General features: G+C 44.3%; 1 protein-coding gene across 1 annotated transcript; it reads right to left on the reverse strand.

The window, feature by feature from the left end:
- Window positions 1-2136: 2136 nt before the first annotated feature.
- On the reverse strand, window positions 2137-21214 carry TMEM178A (transmembrane protein 178A). The gene is made up of 4 exons (XM_066611869.1): window positions 20797-21214; window positions 5547-5660; window positions 4158-4295; window positions 2137-2378 (listed from the first exon to the last, which is right to left on the reverse strand). The coding sequence occupies exons 1-4, from the start codon at window positions 21212-21214 to the stop codon at window positions 2137-2139; spliced, it is 912 nt and encodes a 303-aa protein (XP_066467966.1).
- Between the last annotated feature and the right edge of the window lie 1932 nt (window positions 21215-23146).

Here is a 23146-nt window from a genome sequence, read left to right on the forward strand (position 1 = left end):
AAAAAGAAAAAAGTCTCATCTTAGCTAGCTGAATGCTGATCCTTCAAGGGATTAACATAAACCCTACTGACCCTCTGTCAAGGATGTGTCAGTTTTCTAGCTGGCCCTGCCTCCCACCTCTTCCCATTTTTTCCATTTTACCTTTCTGTTAAAGGTATAGGAGAAGGTCCAGCAAAAAAAAACCTTCCATAACTTATCAAAAAAAATATGCTTCTACACCATCTTTTAATGTGCCTTCAAAAAGTAGCTTCAGTTGGGCCAGCTTTCCCTTTGCTGAACTGGACTGTACTGCCACCTAGATAAGAAACTTCCTAAGTTCAATCACTTATTTTAACACAATTTTAAATGTTTGGTGAGCCTGCTTTGTAAGTATGTACACACTGTATAATGTTCAAATAAATGGAAAAGACAACCATTTGGAGAACTACTACTTGCAGTATTTTCTTACTGGTTTGGAACTTTGTGTTGACATTTAAACTTCAGCATATAAGGTTCATCCATGATATTCACTTTGATGGGATTTAGTACAGGTATTAAATGGGATGAAGAGGTAAGATAGAAAATTATATTTTGAAAAGTGGTACTTAATGCATAAGCAATGGTTGCAACATATCCTATCCCATACTTGAAGTCTTTTCAAGTGGGGGCAGGGGGAGGCAGCAATGTGACCCCTGGGATCATGTCGCTAAGGGGGCTGCAGGGAGCCCTGCGTGATTGGCTCTTTGAAGCTTAAAAAGTGAAAGTGGAGCAATCATGCTCCACTTCGTTTTGTGGAAGTGGAGCATGATTGCTCCACTTTCACTTTTTAACCTGCAGGGAGCCCTGCACCCCTGACAAGTGCATACCAGTCCCTACAGCCCCCTTGACAACCTGCAGAATCGCACTGCTGCCTCCCCCCCATCCCTGCAAGAACTTACTGTGGTTTGAACTCTCCTAGAGTTTGAAAACTGCTGCCTTAGAGGCTCCCTAGCAGCTATCATCAAGAAGGTGAAGGGTATGCCTTTAGGATAACACTGTAACTCAGCCTAGCAGTGGGAACTGGAAATAAATGATAGGTGTACTGTACAGGCATTTTGTAAAATGTTTTTTATATCTAGACATGGAAGCAGGTAGGCTCTGACACAGAGCTTACCTGCACATTCCCTGGGTAGCTTCTGCTGTGTAATTCAGGTGATGTCTTTGGAAAAACTAGAATGTGTAACCATATTACTGGAGACAATAGTGCTTTACTCATCATATTTTTGCTTGAACTTTACATTATTATTCAAGAACCCATTTTCAAGTCACTCAGAAATTTAACACACACAATTAACAGAGAGAGATGTTTTACCACTAAACATCATAGACAGGCTGAGATACTACAGATGTTACTTTCAACAATTCTACCTAGTATTATGTAATCCCTTTCACACAGTTAATCTCATTTATACATGGCATTTGGCTTCATATGAAATACAAAAGGTATTTCAGGGAAATGCATTTCAAGCAGGAATGCTGCATCACAGAATAGCCAAATTGGTAGTTCAACTTTCTCCACTAAAGGCATCAGCCACTGGAATTCTATATGGCTCACTGATGCATCCCACCCCATGCTGAAAGTCACACCCTTCCAGCTCTTCTTTCTACATTGCTTCTCACATCTATTACCCGCTCATGTCAGAAGGAGTCTCCCACACATTACCTTCTGGTAATAAGTTACCTAAAAGAGAAGTGAAGACTTCTCACATTTTGTTGGTTTTGTTTTTAAAGTCTAAATCTAATGAGGGTATGTGCTTATCGGAGGGAGTTTTTGGCAGTTATCTACAAATCTCTGCTAAATAAAAACAGCCCTAAATTGTCAACACAGTTTTCTTATCTGAGTGGGAACAGCCCCATCTTATTCAGGACATGTGCATATACAGTGTGCTGAATTATAGTTATCAGTTCCACAATAACTTTGTTGCCTGCAAGTTTTGTTTCAGCACCCTGAAGGCAGAGAAGAATGCTTCTTTCTTTCCTGTAAGACACAATGTTTGGCATTTAAGGGATCAGGGTTTTTGTGCTTGGAATACTCAATGTAGTTTTCTTATAAATCCTTGAAGACTACTCATCACCTGCCACCTTGTAAGGGGAGGGAAGATTATCCCCAATAAGCAGTCATACAGAAGAGTCTCTGGTAGACTTTAGATGGCTAATCTTTGTCCTGCTAAGGAATGGATAAGTGGTACAAAGACACCCTGCTGCTACTATGAGTCCTAAGCTGCACCAAGCACAGAATATAGACCAGCTGTATCCATGTTCAACATCCTCGGGAAGGCTGTAGATGAATGTGGGTAGGCGGTTCAGGTCATAGGAGATGCTTGCTGCATAAGTGCAGAGGGAAATAGTGCAAAAGATGCCTGCAAACAAGACAAAGCATCGTGGTTAGCACATGTATACCATCCAGAATCACTTAACAACTCAAAATAGCCTAGTACAAGTTATCTGGATATTTACAAGGTGAAGGAATGACTGACAATTTTGAAGGGGGGAGTTACATTGTTGGAAAAAATACATTCTAGACAGCCTGGCAATAGAATTGAAGTTTTCTGCAATTACTAGGTCTACTCAAAATACATATTTTGCAGATGAGTGGATTTTAATGATTAGAAAAAAAATGAAAAATAAAAGAGAATGGATACAATCCAGCCCAAGGTAAGCCTTGTAATATGGGAAAATCAACAGGACTTCAGTCTGTGGAAGTGCTTGATGCATACTGATATGTGAAGGGCGTAAGAGGTGGCAGATTACAAGATCATAGTTTTTAACATAGGACAAAACAACTGCTGCCTTCCTTCCCTATGGGCTCAATCCTATACACCCCTACCTAAGTGTAAGTTTCATTGAAATAAATGGGACTTCTGCGAAGGTATGCATAGGATTGTCCCTCCTCTCTGACTTTGACCAGCCTTCCTGCACTTTGCTACAGAAGCAGGCAAAGTCCAGCCCCAACCTTCCCTGCACTTCTAACTATAACTATTGCTGCTTCTGAAATGGTTTCTTGGCATGGTGCTTGCTTGCAACAGCGAAACAAAGTGAGGTACACCACTCTGTGGGGCCCCTACCAATGCAGAGCCCAGGGTGGCCACCCCAGTTGCCCTCCCCAAGGAGGGGCCTGGGTGGAGCCTCCAGGAGTCACTGCTACCTGCACCTTGCCTCTCACCATTTGCAGCAGTGGTCCAGCTTTCATGCTGCAGTAAAGTGCCTTGTGCTATCAGCATACAAGTTCTAGCAGCACAAGAACCATAGGATTGGGCACATAGTTTCCTCATTCATCAAATGCCTAAAAGATGTTCAGGCCTCACATTTACATCTAAGGTGGTAAGAGCATACCACTGGGCATAGGCATACCACTACCTCTGAGAGTCACATAACATGAAATGTATCATTTGTTCTTTCATTTTTTTCTTTTTTAACCTATTTCTGCCCAGCTCATAGATGTACACATTTGATCCCTGTTGTGTATATGTGAAGTTGAGCAGAAATGGCTTAAAATGGCCCCTACCTAGGGCCCAATTAGGCTTAGATCCATAACACACCAGACAAGGATATTTTCCCTCAAACCATGATCCCAATGAAAATCCCTCCCACAGCTGCTATATGCTTTCATATGTGTACTGTGAATCACAATCTTTCTTCAATACATGTCAAGGGACTAACAGTACAATCCACTGCATGTTTACTCAGGAGTAAGTACCACTATGTTCTATGGTGTGCACAGAATTGAAGCTAAGGTGGACTAATGGGATCATTTCCCATGGTATAGGCACACATTTCTTTTGCCCCAGTGTCATCTTTCATAAAACAGGTTCTGCAGGTTTGTTTTTTTAAAACACAGAAGCAAAAGTAGGACAAGTGTACACATCATGAGCAGTGATCCCTCTTTAAAACTGCCCTCAGTTCTCCAGTGAAAAATCTAAACGTGTCTATCTCCAAAGTGGAAAAGCATTTAAACTGGTCCATTTTCAAGGGAACCAAAGAAGATAGAATATTTTTATCTTTCTGGATGTTGAAGGATGTAACTGATTGGTGACATACAGTGGGATTTAACTAGAATATCATACTGTACAAGTTTGTGACAGAAGAGTTTCTGCACAATGGGGCCCTATGCAGTTGAACAAGAAGGGGTAGAGCAATACCTGACATAAGGAAAAGAAGGCCAGCAACGTGCTGCGTGAGGCTTTCCTCCCAGAAGAAACTGACTGTTGTTACGATACAGCCACAGAGAAGAACAGCTGCTGCCATTCCAAGAAAACCTGCTGTGATTCTTCTTAGATCTGTTTCCACAAGTGAAAAAGAGGAGGTTAAATTAATACTACAGCAAGGTAAAAATCATCTTAAGAAATCCGTAGATTTGTCCCACTAAGCAGGCTATACTCAAAAGTCCTGATTTCAACCTTTAGAGCCCTCAGCACTTGAGAGCAAGATACCTCAAGAACTGTCTTCTCCCACAGAAAACTGCCAGTCTGGTTAGTAAAATCCTCCAGCGAGAGCTCATCTTTTCCAGTTCTCTTGTCTTCTATGGTGGTGGCTAGCATAGTTACTGCCCAGTCATGGTGTCCTGACTCCAGAGCATGTTGTCCACATAGGACTGCTTGGGGCCAAGTGTCCCCAAGCCAAAAGTATTGAAAAGCCCTTTTTTGCCTTTTAAATACTGTCATTTTTAAATAAAAATAATTTAAATACTATTATTATCTGGCATATTTTTTCACCTGCTACAACTGTTTCCCGGACATCCCCTGGCCTTCTAATGCCTTATAAGACGTTAAAAACGTCACTTCCAGTTTCTCTGTGAAACTGAAAATTGTGTTGTTTTAACTGCCGAGCTCAGTCTGAGCCCGTCAGAAGCTGCAGGCGGACATCTGTGGCCTCTGCTGGGCTCAGAGGACCCGCTGGAGGTAAGGGAAGAGACGTTCCCCTCGTCTCCGGAGGAGGTACACACGCATGGGGTGGCTTCAATTATCTGTGGATAACCGAACCTGCAGATACAGGATCTGTGGATACGGCCCCCCTGTATTTTTATTGTGCTTGTCAGCTAGAAGATCTCCAAAGCAGCTTACAAAACATTACACACAATACAAAAGAAAGTAGCATATCAAACAGCAGTGAATAGATCTATGTAGGACTATGAGCTGTAGATCACCATTTAGGATATACATCAAGGACCTCTCTTAACACTGTTGTCCCAGACATGGGGTCTGCCAGTTTTGTTTTTAATATAACAGAAAAGCTGCAACACATAACAAAATTATGTGGCAACCTGTTTGTGAAAGTAGGTAAGAAATCCTCTACATAAGTTGTATTGGATATGGATTTAAAGGAGAAATTTCTTTCAACCACTTTGTATTTGCCATTATTAAAAGGCTAGATACCAAATGGAATGAATGACTGTTTTGGCAAGATAATCTGCAACATTTCTTAACCTAGAATGCAATATTTGGGGAGGCACTGATCCTTATTACAGTCAATTATATGATTGAGTACTATAAGGAAGGTTGCTTGCACAATCAGAAAATGCAAGTACTTACGTAACAAGTGCCATTCATCCTGTTGGATGGTCTTGGTTAAATTGAATGGGATGTTCCGTAAGCGGACTGGTGGAGAGAAGTGGTACTTGACTGCTGTACATCTCTGAGCAATACCTTCACAAAAGGAAAACGGCAAAAAAATGAAACATTAAGGGTGCTATCTTAACCAAATTTCCATCACCAAGGTAACTGCAATGCCACTCTGAGGTAAGGGAACAAACATTGCCTTACTTTGAGGTGGCCTCCATGACTGTCCCCCAACTGCAGGATGCAGCACATGCCCCACTGGCACAGTTATACCAATGCTGGAAAGTTGGTTAAGACTGAACCTTAAGTTTCTTTGAACAGAGATTGGAAATTAGGGGGAAGGGAACCTCTTCAGGAAGATATGTAACCACCTAGGAATCTGCATGGGGTTCAGCAAGACCTCCTTGCCGCCAAAGAGGTCAGTGAGGGAGAACAGGGCTCAGGGAACGCCAAATTTCCCCCCATCCTTTCAGTGTTGAGGAACGGGGGAGGTCCCTTGTCACCAAAAGGATCCTTTGGAGGAGAACTGAGTTCTTCAGATGAGACAATTTCATACACAACCATCCTTTGAAATGACCATGGGGCCTGCCACTGAGAGGATCCTGTGATGGAGATAAGGGGATCAGAGGACATTTGCCCGCCCCAAAAGGATCCTGTCAGCAGCCAGAGGGCAACACTTTTGTTCCTGAACTAGGCCCACATGGCATGACCTCAGCTGTCCCCTTCCTCACTTTAAGGACCAGACAGAAGAGAAGCAAAGTCTAACTTTCAGCCCTGTGTGGCTGAGAACTTCTTGCCTGTAGGATGTTCTCTGTGGCCAGTGAGGATTCCCTCACTGCTTGAAGGCAGCACACACAAGCTTTGACAAGAATCTGAATGAGAGGAAAAGATGAGTGGTGAAAGAATACTAACAGATGGAATATATAACAGGAGATGAGGAGAAGTCTGGGTCAATAGTGTCAATATTGTTTCAGAAGAACAAGTTTTTGTCACTTGTTCATTTTTTATTATTCCAGTTTCAAAAAGAAAGCAATATTAAACATCTGATATTATGGAAATTTGATGGGTGGAAATAATGTTACAACTGCTAAAACTATTTTGCATGTTCATGGGTTTAGGGAATGTTTCATAAAAGTTATTAGGATTTTTGTTATCAAAAATGTCCAATTGTTTCTTCTTAAGCTATGGAAAAAATGGGAAGGGAACATTCTTACCCTTTAATTTCTCCTGCTTTTTTTTCTGGCTTGACAAATCACTAATACTGCTCAACAAAACACAGATGGACTTGTCTATTGACACGGAAGCCTCTGAAGAAATATGTGATGTACCTTGTTCAAGAACATGGCAATTGCAGCTCTTGCATATACTCCCTCTCTGCTCCCAGAGGTATCTCTTTTACGAGAAGTACACATGCCTCCTGGAGTTGCTACTGGCATGGTATTACATGGCAAAACCTCGATGTAGGTAGATGATGCTTAAAAACCCAATATGACCCTGCAGGGATTACACTACTCTCCTCGCTTTGCAAGAAGATGATGCGTCTTCACGGATGCATATTCTTTCTCTACCAGTGAAGGTAACACTGTACAATCACGTTCTTCAGTTTAATTTTGCATAATGCAGAGCTCTGTCAATTCTCTGTGAAGTCTGTAGGCACAAACTGCTCAGTAGCTCGCACAATTAGGCCATTCCCTTCTAAGCCCTCCATGGGACCTGGGAAAAGCTGACTTGCATAAAAGGGATAAAGTCTGAACATTCTTTGTTATGCACCAATGCTGGTGTAATTCCTTTGAACAGAAAGGAAAAGCCTAATGAGTCAGAGAGATGAAAGGTTAAAAAATATATTGGGATGTCTTAAAAAGACAAAAAAGCCTGAGGTTCTAGCCATCCATATGAAGCAAAAACAGCAGCACAGAAAAAGAACAAGGGAGAGATGAAGGAGAAGCTGGAAATGGTTTTGCTGTCATCACTGTGCTTGTAAAATATGAACAAATAAGGAAAGAAATACTGTTTGCAATATTAAAGAGGAGCATCGAGACTCAGGAGGGAAATCACAAATAATTTCAGTTCATTATGGTTACCTTGTGGTATCTAAAGTGAATGCTTCTGTATCACCAAGATAAGTAGGACTTGATAGCATTAAACAGTCTATTAATTAATCATAAGCTTAAAAGTACATGGTGGTTTAAAGAATCCCTGCCATGGGATGCAGAGCAAACAGGAATAGCTCTTCCACTTAAGGACAAGGTATGGTAGATACTGTATATAAGGGAGGGTGATCCCAAGTGCTTATTGTACAATAATGGAAGTATGGGACAAGTAGAGATAGTCCTTAGCACCCCTCCCCCATCTCTCTGTTAACTCCAGTTATTAATAGTTAAAGTTTGAAAGAGTAAGGCAGGCTGCAAACTTTGGGTGCAGTCCTAACCCCTTATGTCAGTGCTTTCCAGCACTGACATAAGGGCATTGCAGCTCTGAGATAAGGGGACAAACATTCCCTTACTTTGAGGAGGCCTTTGTGAGTGACACCCAACTGCAGGATACAGCACATGTCCCATTGGCACTACTATGCCAGTGCTGGAAAGCACTGACATAAGGGGTTAGGATTGAGCCCTTTGACACATGGAAAAAATTAAAAAGTATCTCAAGAGAGTGGATTTTTTTCTGACATGCACATATATTATGCAAAAGTACTTTGATGATAATTTTTTCTTTTTTTCAACATCTCCAAATAAAAAGTTACATACAAAGACAAGGAGCACCTGAAAAAATAAAGTACTATATTTGAATAGGCAATATATGCAAATAAGAACTTGTCGAAAGACATTCTTTTTTAACGAGACAAATGTAACAGAGATGATCCAGCAGGAATGGGAGTAGGAATTGATCAATATAATTCAGGCTATGTGCGGACAAAATTTGTACATAGGAAATTGGGAAAATATTATAGGTTATATCTTATAGAAAATATTTCTCTAAATATTGTATAGATGGCATTAGATCCCAGACGGAATTAAGAAGTTCTTTGGGATAACTTATGATAGATGCTGGAGACACATTACTGCACAAGGTATCTTTTCTCATTTATGAAGGAACTGCATGAAGGAACTTCAGGAATACTGGAAAAAATATCCAAGCAAAAATGGAAGATGTTATTGGGTATGAAATTTCCCTGAGTCCACTCATACTATAATACTATTTTTTAATTTTTTATTTGTCCCCCAAGTAAAAACAAATAATTTTTTATTTGTTATTGGGTATGAAATTTCCCTGAGTCCACTCATACTATAATACTATTTTTTAATTTTTTATTTGTCCCCCAAGTTAAATTATACTATAAATAAACTATGATAAATTGCATGTTAGCAACTGCATGGATTTTGCTGGCAAAAAATGGGAATCACCTTATCTCCTATCCCTGTTAGTTTGGAAACAGAAGCTTGGAAACGAATGATGATGCATGAGACAGCTTGTTATAAAAAAATCTGGGAAGGCAAATTATAAGATACACAAGAGGTTTCAGAAAGGTTTGTCTTTGAAACTTATTGGACCCAAACAATGTCCCAAGAAAAAGTTACGTACAGTACACTTTGTTGAATAGGGAGTGAATAGTGATTATCTACTTTTTGTGGTCACGTACAACAATTATTGTATCTACCCTCTATTTTTTACTGCTGAAAATGATTTTTGTTGATATTGATTAGAAGGATAGGCATTTTATAGGCAGGACTTAATGGATCTTTTAAAATATTTTTGCAAGTTATGGATCTTATGTTAATATTTATATAAGTTCATTTTTTATTATTTTTCCTTCTTTATAGATCTCTTTTCCTTTTTGCTTATTTTTTTCCTAATTTAAACTGTACCATGCAGTTGAAAGAGCAAAGTGATGAAAGTCAAATGGACTGAAGTCAAAGTATGCCTGTACCTGTCTGCGGTGGACACATCCATTACAGATGTAAATAAATGAAGCCTCATTACAATGAGTAAAAGTAGCAGAGCTGGCCACAGGCATTTGTGGGCTCTGCAGATGCAGAGCTCAGCTGTTCTCAGGAGGCCAGGCCCCCTTTTCTTGTACCAGACAGCTTTCATCCTCTTTCTTCTCCTTTTCTTGCAACTACCAATGGCAGATCCGAAGTTACAACCCCTATTTATAGTTGCCACCAAACACTTCAGTGTTGGTAGAGATTCCATGTGCGGGGCGAGGGAGTGTATATACCTTTGTATTTTAAGGTTTGTATATATCTTTGTAAACTTTTGTATTATAAGGTTTGTAATGTGCTTACCCTGAGAACTGGCCCAACTATATGGTGAAAGCCTCCATGATAGCACCACACATTTGCAGCAGCTACTGCCACCTCCTGGGGACTCGCTCCATTATTGAGTTGATCAACCTAGTAATACACATGCAAATGCCATGGCTCTCATGTACAGCACACACCACCCTGGGTCACATAGTGACCACAGTCTTAGCATCGGACCTCAAGAACAGAAGCTATTGCAGAGTCTGCTACATCAAAGAACTGCAATATGCTCAATTATCTCCATCAGAAACAGCTACATGGATTAAGTTTAGCTGCCAAATAGAATAGCACAATGAAGCTGTTAGTTCCTGAAATGCACATCCCACTTGTCCAATAGAAGGGCTAAGCCTAGAGGTATGTTCACTTACTTCAAATTATCCCTAGCTTTCTGTCCAGAATCATTGCTGTAGATAGCAAAATGATATGTGAAATACTATGAGAGGGATAGGTGTCATGATCTGATGGGCTGAGAAACCCCAGCCACTATTGCAGGGAAGGTATTCTCTTCTGTGCTGTGGTATAGTTAGCTATAAATATTAAATGTTCTCTCTAGAGAAATAAGCAGTGAAATGTTATAATGATTCTGCCGATTACGATCACGAAAGCACTTAAAGCAATATCTATTTTTGCATTTTTCTACTAAGAGGGAAAGTGCATCCCCTGACTAAGGCCGACATAAACACCATTCCTGTTTGGCCAGAGTTATTAAAACAATTTATAGCCTAATTCTCAAAACAATCTAGAGGATGCATGTTTGCACTTTGAAGGTCACAGCACTGAAACATTTCATTAGACAAATATTTTCCTGTTGTTCAGGCGCAACAAACTGCCATACACCAAGTGGAGGAAAAGCCTACCCCCCCTTTCCTAAAAGAATCCAATAAGAAACCAAGTAACATTAATGTATCACAGGGGCCTTAAAATAATTTTTATTTACTGATTATTCTGGTTTTCTTGATGCAGTTCAAGGTGATTAATATATGGTTCCCAGGTAATCTCTCATCCAGGCACTAATCAGACTAGGCCCTGCTTAGCAAGCAAGGTGATTGTCAGCACAAAGCCTACCCCCCCTTTCCTAAAAGAATCCAATAAGAAACCAAGTAACATTAATGTATCACAGGGGCCTTAAAATAATTTTTATTTACTGATTATTCTGGTTTTCTTGATGCAGTTCAAGGTGATTAATATATGGTTCCCAGGTAATCTCTCATCCAGGCACTAATCAGACTAGGCCCTGCTTAGCAAGCAAGGTGATTGTCAGCACAATCCTATGCGTGTCTACTCAGAAGTAAGCCCCACTGAATTCAATTGGGATTACTCCCAATTAAGTGTGTATAGGATTGCAGCCTGTATCATGTGCCCTCAAACTAGGTCCTGGGATTCAGTGGAATAAGACTGTTTAAATAGGAATGAAACAGGATCAGTAGAAACCTAAACCTTATGATAAGGAATCCATCAAACTGTGGTCTCTATCTCTGATCTGGCCTTTGCGTTCACTGGCCACACTCCAACATCCTGGAGTCAAAACAATTCACAAAACGCTGTTAAATGAATGTATGTCAATTGACAACTGAGTATGGTTATCAAGACAGCTGATGCAGTAAAGTGGCTATAACCCTGTTATGTCTGTGCAGTTCAGGAAAGTCCTACTGACACTGTGATCACAGAAAAGGGACCTCTGCATATCCCCTTTGTCATTATGCTGACAACTAATGCTAGAGAGGCAGTTGCTGCTCCTCAAGGGGGTTGGATTTTGCCTGGTGTCTTGCAGATCCATAGACTACTGGATACTAAACTGGTTGCAAGGAACCAAGATTAAAATTTCACCAAAAATGTTTACTCTGGCTGTGCTGTTAGTGGACTACCTTGTTACATTTCTTCTTTCTTTGTGAGCTAGCAGTCCAGCCAGAGGCAGATCCAAGGGGGCGTCATGGGTGCATGCCCCCCTCCAAACTTTCTGGCAGCAGGAAAGGGCTCCTGCTGAGTTGGGGAGCAAAACTGGGAAGGGAAATGCCCACTGGGCAGGGCGCAGGTGAGACTGCCTAGAATGGGAGCCCAGGTCTACCTAGCTGGTATATCTGGGTTCCAAATCCAGGTGGGAGCCCAGGTCTACCAGCTGGGTAGACCTGGGCTCCCGCCTGAACTTGTAGCCCAGATCTACCTGCCAGATAGACCTAGGCTCCCATTCCAGCCAATGGCTCAAAGTCCAGGCAGGAGCTCTGGTCTAGAGGTCTGGGCAGGAGGTCTGGTCTAGAGGGTAGAGCCTCCATTTGCCTGAAGATTAACATCCACAAGGTCGCCAGTTCGAGGCCACCGGCACCGTGCGACCTTGAAGCAGCTGGCAAGCTGCAGCTGAGCTGTTCCATCTGCTCGGAGCGTGGGAGGATGGAGGCCAGAATGTTAAACCAGATCGGAGTGTAACATCTTGAATGTGGTGGTTCTTGAAAGAGAGAACCTTCTTTCAATTTGTAAAAAATCCCTGTGTGGATTTAATAAGCCTGCCTGTGTAAACCGCCTTGAATAAAGTCTTGAATAAAGACCAAGAAAGGCGGTATATAAATACTGTGTGTGTGTGTGTGTGTGTGTGTGTGTGTGTGTGTGTGTGTGTGTATATATATATATATATATATATATATATATATATATATATATATATATATATGGTCTACCCAGCTGGTAGATCTGGGCTGCAAGTCCATGCGGGAACCCAGGTCTACCCACCTGGTTGACCTGGGTTCTGGAGTTGGTCGTGATCATGACCGCCCCCCCAAACACAAACACTGGATCTGCCCCTGAGTCCAGTTCACTGCTCAAACTGCTTGACCACCTTACAAACCCGTATCTATTTCCAAAGCAAGGATGTCCTATAAAGACCCAATTTTCTGGAGAAGAGTTACACTTAAAAGCAGAAAGTCACATTCCAGAATTAAGAAGGTGATGCAAATGCATACTGACAAGACTTTCTGTTTTCTCCTGGAGGAATACAGAGAGCATTTTTAATGGGAGTACATGTGTCTTTTTCAGAAAACAGGAATCAGAGTTGGTTTACTAGATAACAGACACATATGTCTGCATGAAGAAGTAAAACATGAAAGCTTTTAGAGTCTCAAGAGTGGGTACAAGACAGACTACTACCCAGCTGGAGGAGTTAAACTGGGCAAAGGGCTAACTTTTCTTATATGTATGGCATAAGTCAGTGATTCTCAAATAATCCACAAGGTCCTAACAGGGTGAGATTGCCAGGCTGCTAGCATGAAAAACTACAAAAAATTTGGATTACCAAGTAGACCTTGAAGTAGCCCACAAAGGCAAGAACTGAATGCCTGAGATCAAGACTGAATGCCTTGGGCTCATGAGCATCTTCTTTGTTCCCTTCCCAAACTACCTCACTGTGCATAAAAGCAAACATTCAATATTATCTGAATGAAGAATCACCCTTGACCCTAATTTTGAACTCACTTGGATCACTCAGTTCATGTTGACATTTTGCATACACTAAGGCCTTCTCTTGATATCACAGTGCAAAGAGGGGAGGGGAAGGAGAAAGGTATGTTCAAACAACTCCTTAATCTGAATTTACTGGTTGCTGTTGTTTTGAATGTTTCTCATTTACGCTGCTGAATCTGCTCCAAGAGGTGTACCAATTTTCTGAATCAGGGTCAGGTTGTCTCTCAAAAATAAGCGCGATGCTTTCTTGACAGCAAATCATTTTTGTCTACCATGGCACTTACGCCAGCTTTCAGACACTGCCACTTTGCCACCAATGTCTCAGCCAATTCAAGGAATGTGCTATGAAATATCTACCCCCATAGTTTGGATCCATTTCTTCTTACCATCATGTACACTATTGGTACCAATTATATGGAAAGGTTTTGGAAAAGGTTTTGCAATTCTTCTAGGCATCTTTATTTCATGTAAGTGTTTTCCACAGCTATGGGCATAATAATGGGCATATGGGCTATGTAATGGGCATATGGGCAAACAAGCGCATAAAGCAGCTACCACGTTTTCCAGACTCACAAAGAGAGTCTGGTCCAACAAGAAGCTGACGGAACATACCAAGATCCAGGTCTACAGAGCTTGCATCCTGAGTACACTTCTGTACTGCAGCGAGTCACGGACTCTTCGCTCAAAACAGGAGAGGAAACTGAACACTTTCCACATGCGTTGCCTCCGACGCATCCTCCGCATCACCTGGCAGGACAAAGTTCCAAACAACACAGTCCTGGAATGTGCTGGAATCCCTAGCATGTATGCACTGCTGAAACAGATGCCTGCGTTGGCTCGGTCATGTCGTGAGAATGGATGATGGCCGGATCCCAAAGGATCTCCTCTATGGAGAACTCGTGCAAGGAAAGTGCCCTACAGGTAGACCACAGCTGTGATACAAGGACATCTGCAAGAGGGATCTGAAGGCCTTAGGAGTGGACCTCAACAAGTGGGAAACCCTGGCCTCTGAGCGGCCCGCTTGGAGGCAGGCTGTGCAGCATGGCCTTTCCCAGTTTGAAGAGACACTTGGCCAACAGGCTGAGGCAAAGAAGCAAAGAAGGAAGGCCCATAGCCAGGCAGACAGACCAGGGACAGACTGCACTTGCTCCCGGTGTGGAAGGGATTGTCACTCCCAAATTGGCCTTTTCAGCCACACTAGACGCTGTTCCAGAACCACCATTCAGAGCACGATACCATAGTCTTTCGAGACTAAAGGTTGCCAACAACAACAGGGCATAATAGAGCAGGCTACCCTAAAGGTCTTGCACTGACAAATGCTATCCTATAAAAATTTACTGTGGATTTTCTACGTGTTCATTCAGTGCACCCAACACTTTCAAGAGGTACTGAGCCTATGCAACACTTAAACCAATCTTTTGTCTTTCTGTCTCACAGATAGACCATATCCAGATACAACAGTATACACTCCAGAAGGATTGTGTTTATACACACATAAGCCCCACAACATGTTTTCCATGTATCTAATTGTGTAGTTAGATAACAAACCAAGACCTCAGGAAGATTTTATGCAGATGGATCAGTGTACTCCCACCAGAATACTCTATGTGTGAACTGATATACTTTTATCCAATAAGCCTACTCATCCCTCTGAAAACAAATTCCCGATGGCATCATGTTCAGGTCAGATTATATAACTTTTCCTTTCATACAAATGGGCACCTTTTTAGTTTGTTACAGCTGTTCCAAATACTAATTTGGAAGTGTTAGAACTTATGTAGATTTCCAGTTTGTAGACCTGCCTTTTTCACTTATGTGGAACACCATGTCTAACAATGGTACTATATAAATTACTACTACTAACAATTTTATCTTAAACTGCACTTTGCTAAGGGGCACACAAATGATAAAGGTATTTTACTTAACTCCATCCCACCAATCTTGGAAAATAACCAAATGTTCCCTGATCATATCTCTACAATCTCACAATCTCCTCAGTACTACCCCTTCAGTGCAATACTGATTCTTGACTGTTTTAGAATGAACAGAGTCATCCCTTGGGTAGGACAAATTGGGGCAAATGTCTTGGATCCCACACTTTGGGAGCCCCCCATGCTGGAAAAGTTGCTAGGGGCTACTGTGGTTCTGTTCCAATGGACCTAGAGCAGCATTTTTCAATCTTTTTCATCTTATGGCACACAGATAGGCACTAAAATGTTCAGGGCACACCATTAGTTTTTCGACAATTGATAAGGCACACCACGCTGCTGGTGGGGGGGGGTTCACATCCCCAATGGTCAAACTAATAAGTTACCATCTCCCGAACTCTTGTGGCAAACATGTCGACTGTTCACAGCAGAACACTAGTTGAAAATCTCTGTTCTAGAGCAATCAGAACAAAATCACATCCTCCCCCCCCCCCCATGTTGCCTCTCTCTTCCACCACCTGTCTACTTTCTTATAATAAGTTGGTCAAAAGAAAGCTGGGAGTAGAAGAATCTCTTTCACTCCTAGCATCCTCCTATTCCTTCCTGTTTTAAAGAAACAGTCAGCAGAAGAGAAACAAGGTAGAGGTGGAAAGGGGAAGTTCAGGCATACTTAAGCCATTTCTGCCCAACGCTGCATATACGCAACATGGACAGAATACTCCTGTGGGCTGGACAGAAAAGGGTTAAAAGGGGGAATCAAAAATCTGGGTGCCACTTTCAGGCACAAGGTCCAGCTTCAAATAGGCTTGATACAAAATGCTAAGGGGCCCGGATAGGCTGATTTGTCACAGTCCCCACACCCTCCCAGAGACAGTCCTAAAAAGGATTATTACAGTTTCTACCATAACAAGAAGCTTCAGGAGGATAGCCACTGAAAGACTGAATTATCGTCTTTCACTGCTGATGTAAACATCCTTGTATTTATCTTGTGCAGTTACTTTCACATAAGAACAGTCAGTCACTACATTTCTCGCATTACTCAGCCACTTGGTTCCTTCATTGACAGGTATGAACCCACCCATGCAGCCTCCAATAAGAAATAATTGCTCCTGCCTCACTACCTTACAACCATATCCTATCCCTCTGCCAGCCCATAGCATGCAGTTCTGCTGCAAGAGCCTATGGCTGCTTGCTATGGGGGAAGGGGCAGCCAGATGGCCCTGAAGAGATAAGTAAAACTTTTTCTTACTTCCCTGTAGGCCACTTGGCCTTCAATGGATCTCCTCGGTCCTATGCCAGCTATTTTGCTGGTGTGCATCCAAGGAGACTCAGGGGCATTTCAGGGTGGGGAATAGGATCTCAGTTGTGCTGCTGCAACCAAGATCCTCCCACTTCCACCTCCAAGCTACCTCCCTGACCAACCCATTCTCCACCCGACACCATCCCCACCTCCAACCTACCTGCATAGGCAGGGTGCCTGGGAGCCACTGCTCCAGTTGTTTGCACCGGTGGCTGCAAAGCACACAACAGCTTTCATATATCTCAGACTTTACAATGACAGATTGTGAGATCTGCCACCATAAGGCCCCCATAGGATTGGGTTGTAACTCAGCACTACCAGGGAGACTGCACTACTCTATCACTGTTTCTGTGGATCATCGCTGTACTTTAACATTATTATTTATTTCTGAATATTAATAATACAGCACCTATCATTTTGAGTGTGCAAAGCATTGCACGTATATTAACTTGATATAGTTCTTCATAGCTTGACATCTAAGGCCCACATTCTAACCAACTTTCCAGCTCTGACACAGCTGTGCCAATGGGGCATGTGCTGCATTCTGCAATTGGGGAGCAGTCACAGAGGCCTCCTCAAGGTAAGGGAATGTTTGTTGCATTGCCCTTACCTTATTGCTGGAAAGTTGGTTAGGACTCCACCCTTAGCAAACTCTGCTATACCTACACAACAATGATCAATGACTGCAACTCTTCCATCCACAGCCCTCTGACTCACCTTTTATACACCTTTTTCTTCTTGTCTAAATCCCTGCATGTGTGCATAAAATTGCCTGCCTACCAAAAATTTCTTATCTTCTGATGAAGTGGAGTGAAGAACATGAAAGCTGAAAAGCATAGGTTACGGCCCAATCCAACCTGGGGCCAACACCAGTCCCAGGTACTGGGCACATTAACTGGGCAAACTGCCTAGGTGACAGCCGTCACAAAAGTGCTGTAAGCCAGGAGGAAGGCACCTGTGTGTAGGCCAGCATGGGTGGGCACTGAGCCTCCATGCTGATCAGAAAGCCCCAGGAGCCATCAGTGGTAAATCTGCCACTGAGCAGCGCAGAGGTATTCTGAGGCAGGCAGGGAAGGGCTGAAACTGGGTGGAGGGAGGGTGGCTCAGGCCTTGGGGAGGTAGGAACAGCAGCAGACGTTACTGCCAGATCCTATCCCCTGTACCAGGCCATGAAATCCCTAAGTGGGTCTACTTGGTTCTTCACCAGCAATTGAGATGGCACAGATCCAAGCAGACCAATAGCGATTGCTGGGGCTCTAAGGGAACTAATGTTCTCTTACCTTGATGAGACCTCTTGCTGCCTCTGCCTCTGCCCCTGTGGGATACAGCAGCAACCATTTGGCACCACTGTACCACAACACCTTCTTAAGATTGAGCTGTTAGTCTTTAGGTTGTTACAAGCCTCTTTGTCATCTTTGCAACAAGTAGGTGTTTTCTGGCTTCTGGGAGATGCCTCATTCACTCAAGCAATGGTCTCCAAATGCTTCATTGGGGTAGAGCACGAGAACCTTGAAGATTTAGACTACGTACTATGCTAAGCATGCCTATATAACAGAAGTGAGTCTAACCAAGGCACCTGTTGCAGTATAAATGATCACTGATCATGTCTATTCTGCATAGCAACACTGGAACACATTTTAAATTCCCACTGTCTTCTCACAGAGAAGCAAGAATCTGAGAGACTCCTTCATCGAAAGGAGTACTGTATATACCCCAACATCTGAACTGTTTGTGAGAACACTGATTAGTGGACTCACCTTACCACACCTGTTCTTAGAGTGCCCTTGTCCTGCTTAAAGAGAATAACTACCACTCCTTTAGAAAGCAGAAGAGAACTCTGGAACAGCCTTGTTTGACTTCACAAGGTATCTGCTGGCCTTTACCCAAAGGGGCTAACATGCGCGTTAGTGTGTGTCTGTGAGAGGGAGAGAGAGAAGCAGCTGGTGAGAAGGGGAATTTGGAAGAAGCCAAGAGAGGGTGTGCTTAACCCTTTTCCTACAAACCACTTCTCTACAAACCGCAGCTGCCGCCACCATCAGCCCCAGGGCTCCAAACATTTGTCTGCATAAAACAAGTCATTCCCAAGGGCAAATCTATCCTAAAATATACTAATAAGAACTACAGACCCTACAGTCAGAGTAGCTTTGATTGGTCATTTTGCAGACTTTACTAAAAATAGGGCAAAACATGCCACATATTGAACAGTGCCAAAGGAACAAATACATACTAACCTGAAGGTGTAACCTGATTCATCTGCTAAGGCTGAGTTAAAATTTGTGATTTTCTTTTTTGGTGCATTAATTCACCAACGCTTTAGATTACATGGATCAGAACATGCCTTTCTTGTTCATATATGCTGTGATTTGGGAAGGAAGGCAAAGGCAGCTGGAAACAGCAATACCTGAAGCAGCAGAGAAGAAGATAAGGAGGGATTATCTTCAGGATTTAAGTGTATCTTGCAGGTTGGCAAAAATGAAAGAAGAAACCCAGACTGGTGATGGCATGTCTCACATTTTAGCAGATGCAAATACCCTTCTCATTCTATCAACTTAGCTTATTTTAAGATCCGGTGGTCCTTTCAAAATCTGTCTAAATGTTGTTTTAGTATTTGATTAAGTTCATTGTATTATTTGATTTACAATATTTGTTGTAAGCCATTGTGGCAGCCCTTGTGAGGATGGAAGGGCTGGATAGGAAAAACTTTTAAAATAAATAAATAAAAACTGAAGTTCTAAGAAGAGAATGCAAGGAGAGTTGTAAGAACATGCCACCTCTCTAGTATCTAGTACAAATCATATTCTGGGTGCCTCTGCCAAACACATTAACATGAACTACAACTGAGGTTTGCTTACTGGGAGAGGAAAGGAAGCCAAAATAGAGTGCCAAGATACCAATTTCAAGAAACAATCATCAAAATGTTTATGGCTTGGACTAGAAGGCCTATCAGATATCATTGCACATTGATATCCTGTGTGCTAGAGAGAAAGGTGACTGCTGTCTCTGCCTGGCAGGGCATTGAACAGTTCCTATTTATTGAGATAGGAAGGTCATTGTGCCTTTGTATTAGGGGAAAGGAGGAGAGTGCAGTGCCTGCAGTGCATTTGCAGGAAGAAAGGATATTGGTGGACAGTGAGAAAGAACCTACATGGTGTGTAGAGGCCATAAGAGGAAAGAGAGTGTTTTGGGGGGGGGGAGCACACGTTTCTCCAGTACATGCCTTAGAAGCACATTCACGTTTCTTTTGAATGAAGGGTCAACAGAGGATGGAGATACCATAACTATGCATCATGTAGCCGATTGGTGTATCTAAGAGATTTGTGTATGGCTCCTATAGTGTAGGAACTAAAGAAGGAGAACAAATGGACTATGGAAGGTTAAGAAAGGGGCAATATGTGAAGAACAAATAGGATTGAGTCTATAGTACCCAGTTTTGCACAATCAGTGGATGAGCTAAGTTCATGCACAGAGGGACTGAAGATGTATATTGCTGACTGTCCACATCTGTGTGATGCATAAGGTCCATGAATTGAGAAATGCTCAACTGGGTGAGCATCAACTGGAAGGTTTATGCCTACTTTAGACAAGGTGCTAAAGACCCACCCAGTCCAGGGCCATCATGCAATGCATGCCATCACTGATTGATGCACTTTGCAAGTTCTCTCTGTATTGTGCCATATTTATTGCTTGCCAATAGATTACATTAATTAGGAAGAAGCAGAGAAGGGCACAAAGACAGAGCAACTCACGTGGAGGGGAGTTAAGGAAATGCATTGCAGGGTGACAACGAACCAGAGGGCATAAGGCCAAGCACCAGAAACGACAGAAGCACAGTGACAATGCAAGAGTGAAATGGCAAGGAAGGAGATGAGAGGGCAGGAAAGTGGCAATGGAAGGCAAAAGTAATTCTGTGTGCCCAGTGAGGGGCACAGGTGGTGGTGCAAGAGGTTGCGTGTGTGTGACTGTGAACTGGGGGATGGACACAAAATAGCTGCATCAGGAGTGACTGCTGAATTGAGTGGGCATGTGGAGGTCACAGAATGGGACGCTGGAGGAGCTGTGGGGATGGCGGATGCATCATGCACGGAGTGGGAGAAGAGAATGGACCACAAGCCTGCCCTGGAGGCACGCCGGCGTCGCGAGTGATGGCGGGGCATCGCTGCGTGCCACCCGGGACTCCCCCTGCAGGAGGGGGCGAGGGGAGGCCCCTGGCGCGTGGGTGGGGAGACGCTCCCCGCCGCCCTTACCTCTCTCCACCAGGCTGTCGAGGTCCCTGTCGACGCCCAGCAGGTAGCACTTCCTCCAGAGGCCGGCGTAGGTGGCGAAGAGCGGGCGGCCGCAGCGGGACTGCAGCACCCCCAGCGCCAGCAGGGCTCGCCAGTTCTCGGGCAGCAGCAGGTCCGCGGTGGGGGCAGCCTCCGCCTGCGCCGCCTCGCCGCGAGGCAGCCGCTGCCTGGCGTCCCGCAGGGGCAGGTGCGGCAGGGGCAGCAGGCGGCGGCGCTGCTCCGGTGGGTGGGCGCCTCCGGCGCGCTCCTCGCAGCTCTCCCGGTGCCGCCGGGGGTCCGTCTCGTACCAGTGGTCGGTGAAGATGGCCGTGACGAGCAGCGCCAGGGAGCAGAGGCTCAGGCACAAGCCCAGCGCGCCCACCAGCGCCCGCCCGCCCATGCTCGCCCTTCAGCGGGCGTCCCTCCCGCCGCCGCAGCCCCCGCGCGCCGCTCCCGGGAGGAGGCGGCTGGGGCAGCCCCGGCGCCCGGGCGCGAGCATCGCCGGCGACTGGGCAGGCAGGCAGGCGGCGTCCCGCGCTCGCCGTCCACTCCCCCCCGGCGGGCGCGCCGCACAAAGGACAGCCCGGGCGCCTGCAGCACCTTCCGACGGGCGCCAGGGGGAGCAGCGAGGGCGCCGGGGTCAGGCTGGGCAGCTCCGCGCAGGAAGGTGGGACTCGCGCGCAGAGAGCCGCCCTCCTCCGCGCAGCGCGGAGCCCCAATCCTGTGTGTGTGCACTTGGAAGGGAGCCCCGCCGAGCGCCATCGCGTCTGCTCTCGAGTAAGTGCGCCCAGGGTTGCAGTCGGAGCGCGTTCACTCAGAACGAGGAATTCCCACTGAGGTTGCAATCCTACACTTACCTAGAAGTAAGTCCCATTATAGTAAGTGGGGCTTACTTCCGAGAAGATATGCCTAGGAGTGGGCTCTGAGCTCCCAGTGCGGCTTAATTCTTAGCCATCCTAACCAGGGGGTGCCCACATACAGTGGAGGACGCTGTGCCTATACCTTTAACCACAGTATAGAAGAGGGAATTTCAGCAGGTGGAGCTCAGCATGGAAGTGTTTAAAAAGTTGCACCTGCCCAAATTCCCTTATCTATACAATGGTTAAAGGTATAGGCACTGTGGCTGCAATCCTATACTGTACACACTTTCCTGGGATTAAGTTCCATTGAACTCAACGGAACTTACTTCTGAGCAGACATGCATAGATTGGACTTTTAAGTCCTCCATTGTATCTGGTCACCCTGATCCTAAGCAGCTTTCCAGCACTGATGCAGCCACAATGTAGCTCCTAGGCAAGGAAACAAACATTCCCTTACCTTCCCCCACTGAAGGATGCAGTGCACACCCTGTTGGCATGGCTGCATCAGTGCTGGAAAGTTGGATAGGATTTGGCACCAACTCTTGGATCCTGGCCTCCACTCATCTGAGCCAGGGAGCGCTATGTGAAGAAGATATGTGAAGCCAAATTGCTAGATGGTTAATCTGGCACAAGAGGGTTAATCTAAGAAATGCAAGTGGTTTGTCACCACTCTTTGATCATAATTATTGACTTCCCACACATCACATTGGAAAGGGCTTTGGCTGTGGCAGCATTGGAAGGGCTTCCAGGCTGGGCTGAGTGAAGTGCACATAATAGTCTGCCCAACAATGTTCTAATTTTAATTAGCACCAGTTATAAGGGTTCGAATCTGCATTACAGCTTGTACAGAATACCTTTAGCTCTGGAAGGGCCTCTGCTCAACAGCAGATCACGTTTTGAATGCAGAAGATCCCAGCTTTGGTTCTTGGCATCCCTGGTTGAGGAAGGGTCTCAGGCACAGACCTGTGAAAGATTGTGCAGTTCAGTCCTGTGGCTTCCAGTGCCCAGAGAAGCAACAGCACCAAAGTGGCCACCACTGTATCCCATGGGCATGGGGAAGCCACCATAGGCCTCCTCAGGGGAAGGAGGAGAGCCCCAGACCTCACAATGGGGCTTCTCACATCTGCACCTGTTATTTTACTGGTGCAGACTTGTGTACCTCCATGTCTAGCTGCCCCAGAACGCCTCCCCACCACCCAAAAGGCTGCACCACTGCCTGGCGGTCCCACTTACCTCTGGGCAACCATGTAGTGTCCTTCTCCTTGTGCTTGACCCAGCACTGACTGGCTCTAGCCCAGCACCAATGCTCCTTACTCTAAGGGTGCCATAAACATGCTTAACAGCACATTTATGATGCCTAGCACCAGCACTGGAGCTCAGCGCCAGTGCTAAGGATGGTGTTAGGACCTTGAGACCAGGGAGAGACACCACCATTGAGATGGACAATACTCAGGTGGACTGGTGATCTGTTT

The sequence above is a fragment of the Tiliqua scincoides genome, chromosome 1, assembly GCF_035046505.1.
Source record: "Tiliqua scincoides isolate rTilSci1 chromosome 1, rTilSci1.hap2, whole genome shotgun sequence".
NCBI classification, from domain to species: Eukaryota; Metazoa; Chordata; class Lepidosauria; order Squamata; family Scincidae; genus Tiliqua; species Tiliqua scincoides.

What these genes read in the sequence shown, in the direction of transcription:
- TMEM178A (XM_066611869.1), bottom strand. Translation starts at nt 21,214, where the DNA reads ATGGGCGGGCGGGCGCTGGTGGGCGCGCTGGGCTTGTGCCTGAGCCTC. An exon ending in CGACAGCCTGGTGGAGAGAG is followed by an intron (nt 5,661 to 20,796) that starts GTAAGGGCGGCG and finishes CCTTTTGTGAAG; the next exon opens with GTATTGCTCAGAGATGTACA. An exon ending in CCTTCTTTTCCTTATGTCAG is followed by an intron (nt 2,379 to 4,157) that starts GTATTGCTCTAC and finishes TCTTGTTTGCAG; the next exon opens with GCATCTTTTGCACTATTTCC.